A 5,203-nucleotide genomic window follows, 5' to 3' on the forward strand; every position below is an offset into this window, starting at 1 on the left:
AAAAAAAAAAAAAAAAAAAAAAAAAAAAAAAAAATAAAAAAGAAACAGACACAGATTTGGTTAAACATTTCATTAGTCTTGACTGGGATTCGGTTAAAATTTCAGGCCTCCAAAGTGATCCGTCCTGGACGGACACAGAAAGGAAAAAATGGGAGAGGAGACGGATTTACTTACTCAACACAAAGAGTCCTACGGGATTAAACAAAAAATAAAACGAGAAAGAAAACATAACAAAAAGAGAGGATTGGAGTAAACCTTAGTTTACAAGAAAAAGGTTATTTCATGAAATTTATTACACTATATCAATTTAAAAAAAATGTTTTCTCTTCCCTTTTATTTGAACCAAAAATTTATTTTACCCAACATCTTCTCTAACTGACCTTTGACCTTTCATCTTAACCTGTTTTTGACCTTTACCCTTTCCTCTAACTTACTTCTCTATACCTTACCCTAGAGCTTTTCCCTAAACCTAACCTCTTTGACCTTTATGTCTTTTAAAACTCAATTCTTTTCATTTTCCTTTAACAGCTAAGTATGATGATTTAATTTAAAACCTCTTTAAAATAATTTTAAAAAATAATTCCTATATAAAGATCAATTGAATCAATTCATGGAATGACATTAATTTTGAGAAAATCAATGTTAAATACAAAAAAAGAAAGATTTACAATAAGTTGTTAAGAGAGCATGGTGGAACGAAGGCCAACGAAGTGGCAGGAGCCTGTGGAGGAGGAGACTATATATAGGGAAGAAAACAGGAAAACTGTTGAAACGTCGCGATAGGGCACGTCATAAATAATCACAAATTCTTATTCGAAATACAAATAAAGAAATTCATTACAAATCATTCTTTAAAAACTTTTCTACATACTTTCCCTTATTTTTTCTTTATTTTAATTTTTTTTTTTTTTACAAAAAATTTAGTTCATTTTAGCTCATTTTGTGGAAAACTAAAAAATCTAAAAAAAATTATAAAACTATAAAAACACTAAAAAAGTATAAAGATACAAAACTTAATAAATAAAAATATACCCTTATTATATATAAGACAACACATAAAGATGATTGATTAAGAAATAAAGGCTACTTGGCAAAACAGAAAAAAAACATGTGGAGAAGAAAGGATTGGGACAATGACGGATACCACGAAGGACATGGATACAATGGGGGCCGAAGTGTTGGGACGTGGAGAGGGAAGGACCGTGCACCTGCTGTTCCTACCCTGACCCTGACCCTAACTCTGACCCTGACCCTAACTCTGACCCTAAAGGCAGCAAGGAGACGTCTAAGCTCATCTCCCTCAGAGACACCAGGGACAAACAAAACTAACAATAACTGCAGTTTAGTTAGTAGAATACTATTTAGTTGAAACTAACATGACTTGAAGTCGTTGTATAGTAACAACTACATGGAGTCCAGGAGGAAGCAGAAGCTCTGAGCCACTTCGTGAACCAGGTTTCATGTCAGTTTAACATCTGATCTGAATTACATGACGGGAAGCAAAACGGGGCTAAGACAGGTTAGCTTTTGGTCGAGCTCTGGTGAAAGACGAGAGGTTTTGTTCCAACCAGGAATTAGGAGTAACATCACATTTCAAACTGCCATGAGAAGAGCTTTTCTAGATGATCTAGATATCTCTGTCTAGATAGAGAAGCCTTGAAATTAAATCTCAGAAGGTAATCAAATTGAACAAACTGAGTAATGTGAAACTGGGTCTATCCATACAAGGAGAACAACACGTCTTAGTCGCATAAATTAAGACAAAGGAAACACCCTTTTCAATAAAAGGGCCCCAGAGGAGCCAATCAGATTTGCTTTTGCAACTCTCCAAAGACGTCTTTGCATTTTTCCCTCATCCTATTAGTCTCAGGTAAATGAGGGTCTGTGTTGGTGTGATTTATACTTTTGAATGTTGGAATAAACCCTGAAAATGCTTGACGTGGAGCTGAATGTTAACTGTGTGGCTTGTATTTCCACTAATGGCAGCATTGAATCCGGGAGGATAAGAAACTACAACGAGCCAGAAGTTGATTTTTATTTTCTTACATCATATTAATAAAAAGAACAAGTTCCTCTGGGAGATTATTTCACTTATAACAGCAGTTCCCAAACTTTTCCTGCTGGCCCCCCTGTGGATTACGATAGGGAGAGTTAGACTTTGGTCTTCTGACTGAAACGACGTTTGTGACCGGGGTGGGGGGGCAGGGGGCGGAGAGACTCTTAGAGACTCCCTGTTATACTCTTCAACCCCCCACACCCCACCTGGGACACGCAGCGTTCATCATTGTTTTGTTTTTTTCTTTCTTTTTCATTCATCCATCCCGCCCCCCCCGGGAAAGGCACGGCGCCCCCCTTAGGGGGCACGATGTGTAACAGTGTGTGTGTGTGTGTGTGTTTCCCCAGTAAAGATCGAGACTCAGAGGTTTGTGGAAGAGGAGCTCAGTAACATCAGCATGCCGGAGATGAAGGGGACTGAGGGCCGGTTCCAGTACACCATCACAGAGTGAGTTCTGCTGCCGGTTCTGTCCGGCCGGGCCGAGGCGCTGCTTATGACCCGATTCATTATGTCTTCCTCTCTGCTCAGTGTGAAGATCACAGAACTGAACCTGAGCCATGCGGACCTGCAGTTTCTCCCAGACGTCGGTCTGCTGTTCGACGTTCAGAACTCGTCCATCGCTCTGAGCTTCCAGCGCCGGATCCTCTACTGGTTCTTGTGAGATGATGCTTCCAACAGTTAGGGCTGGGAGAAAACTGATGTGTCTTTTTAAGTTGAAATGGTTGGAAAACATGGCGGGCTGGTTGATTTTTCAGCTACGACACGGGGAACATCAACGCATCGGCCGACGGCGTGAACATCAACACGGCCGTGAACCTGATCCGAGACGACGGAGGGCGGCTGAAGATCAACAACATCAGCTGTGACGCCAAGATCAAGAAAATGAGGGCGGAGTTCAGCGGGACGCTCGGGTACAACCCAATCAGAGACCGGCATACCCAGACCCAGAACCGATCAGCCAATCACTGATCAATAACAGGAAATAGCTGTCAGGCTGGCACGTGACCTAACCAGGAACTTCTGTTTTCAGGAAAATTTATGACTTCCTGGCCCGATTTCTGACCACCGGGATGCGATTCTTCCTCAACCAACAGGTGGGTCGACTCTCTGATCCGGTCCCAGTTCTGATCAGAGCCAGAACCGCATCCTGGCTTGGGTTATGTTGGGTGTTCAGACCAGGATCTGGCTTTGGCCCGGACCTGGTCTTCTGGTTCTGAACTCGTGCGTTTCCACGGCAGATCTGCCCGGCGCTGAACCACGCTGCTCTGGTTCACGTGAACGCCATGCTGGAGACGATCCCGGTGCGGAGCGAAGTGGATCACTACATCGGGATCGACTACTCTCTGATCAGCGATCCCGTGGTGACGTCGCGGAGCCTTGACATGAACTTCAGGGTAGGACTTGTCGCCATGTTGGGACAGAACCGGGTCAGAGCTGGTACCAATGGCGCGCCTGTTCTGCAGGGGATGTTCTTTGACCTGTCCAACCAGAACCAGCCGCTGGTGAACTACGCGGTGGAGCCGATCATCAGGGAGTACGACCGCATGGTCTACCTCGCGCTGTCCGAGTTCTTCTTCGACAGCGGGATGTTCGCCTACTACTCTGCTGGGATCTTCCAAATGCACATCGTCAACGAGAAGGTGAACCAGAACAGACGGGTCACTGGACCCGACCCATCCAGAACCTCAAGGCGCCACTAAGATTCAGAGATAGAAATTAAAGTTCTTTACGGGCCGAACAGATTCAAATCTGAAGTCAGAGAGTTACTCTTCACAAAAATACAGAAACCTTCCTCCTAATGAAGAACTTTAATATCTTATCAACCAACATCCACAATTCACCTGAAGGACAAAGGAAACGTTTCTGATCCTCGGGTCTTTTAGCTCCCAGCTCCTCAATGTGAGCCCAGAGAAAAGCTGGAATGACCTCAAAATGACCTCTGAGAGGAGCTGTGGTTGGTCATCCTCAGCCCATCACACAGAACAGACATGTCTTCTCTTCTTGCCATGTCCATTTTAGATCCAGTTTTTTTCTTTAACTCAATCAACCAACCAACCAATACAACAACCAACCTGCCAATCAATCACTAATCAACCAGCCAAACAGTCAATCAACATTCAAAGATACCCAGACTGAACTTGTGCCTGTTTTTCCTTCAGATGCCCAAAGATCTGGAGGTGTTGCTGAGGACGACGTACTTTGGAACCATCATGATGATGGTCAGCAGAACCAGAACTCAATCAGAACCAGTCGTTGTAGTAGTCAGTAGTTCCTGATGTTCTTGATGGTGTTCCGTCAGAACCCAGCTCTGGTGGATGCACCACTGTCGCTGCAGCTTGCTGTCAACTCGCCACCAAAAACCTCCATCAAAACGTCAGGTGCCACCGTTGTCATGACAGCCATCGTCAAGGTGATGGTTCTGCCTCCAGGCCAACCTCCGGTCCAGCTCAGCAGTATGACCATGGTACCAAACACACACAACTACATTGGGTCTGATATTGTTGGATCCCTGAGTCTGACTGGTTGCAGCCCAGTAGAACTCCCAGTTTACTGGACCGGGCTGAACAATAATTTAAATGGCACTGGTTCAAAGACAGCTATGTTCTCTCTCTGCAGGAAGCTAAGTTTAATGCAAAAGTTTCCATGAGAGGAAAACGTCTGGCTGTACACGCTGATCTACGCAGGTAAAGGTTTCACTTTCATCCCTTTAACACAATCCTAGATCTAGACTTAAACCGCAAACCCTTCCTGGTTCTGGACTCAAACTGAAGTCACATCTGGTTCAACACTTGGGCTGTTTCCTCCAATACTCCGGAAAACTCTGTTCAGAAAGTGAGAAAATAAACGTTGATTTGAAGCAGCTTCAGCTCCACCTAGTGTTTCTATTGGTCGACCCGGTTCTACTGGACCCAGAACATCTGCTCCACCTCCAGCTGCTCTGAGTCAAACCAACCTGTTCCCCTCCTGGCCTGTGGGGGCGCTGCACCAAGAACCACTGAAGGAAACGACACAAAAACCTCTGAAGACACTGAGAGCAACTTCCTTCTTCACCAGATGGAAACAAGATGGAGGATTTTAGCGGTTGGAGGATTTCTCTTTAGGCTAAAGACCAGGAGCCATTTCTGCTGCTAGCGCTAGGCTAGCATG

General features: G+C 44.3%; 1 protein-coding gene across 2 annotated transcripts in view; it reads left to right on the forward strand.

Moving 5' to 3' along the window:
* Window positions 1–5,203, forward strand: part of pltp (phospholipid transfer protein) — a 19,318-nt gene that overhangs the window by 10,324 nt on the left and 3,791 nt on the right. For both annotated transcript variants that reach the window (XM_008402485.2, XM_008402486.2), the window contains exons 3-11: window positions 2,404–2,503; window positions 2,585–2,713; window positions 2,812–2,967; window positions 3,087–3,150; window positions 3,295–3,450; window positions 3,520–3,696; window positions 4,216–4,275; window positions 4,356–4,520; window positions 4,673–4,740. In XM_008402485.2, the coding sequence (XP_008400707.1) occupies window positions 2,404–2,503; window positions 2,585–2,713; window positions 2,812–2,967; window positions 3,087–3,150; window positions 3,295–3,450; window positions 3,520–3,696; window positions 4,216–4,275; window positions 4,356–4,520; window positions 4,673–4,740 (1,075 nt within the window). The remainder of the gene's footprint in view (window positions 1–2,403; window positions 2,504–2,584; window positions 2,714–2,811; window positions 2,968–3,086; window positions 3,151–3,294; window positions 3,451–3,519; window positions 3,697–4,215; window positions 4,276–4,355; window positions 4,521–4,672; window positions 4,741–5,203) is intronic.

Source organism: Poecilia reticulata, unplaced genomic scaffold (assembly GCF_000633615.1).
Source record: "Poecilia reticulata strain Guanapo unplaced genomic scaffold, Guppy_female_1.0+MT scaffold_233, whole genome shotgun sequence".
Classification (NCBI taxonomy): Eukaryota; Metazoa; Chordata; class Actinopteri; order Cyprinodontiformes; family Poeciliidae; genus Poecilia; species Poecilia reticulata.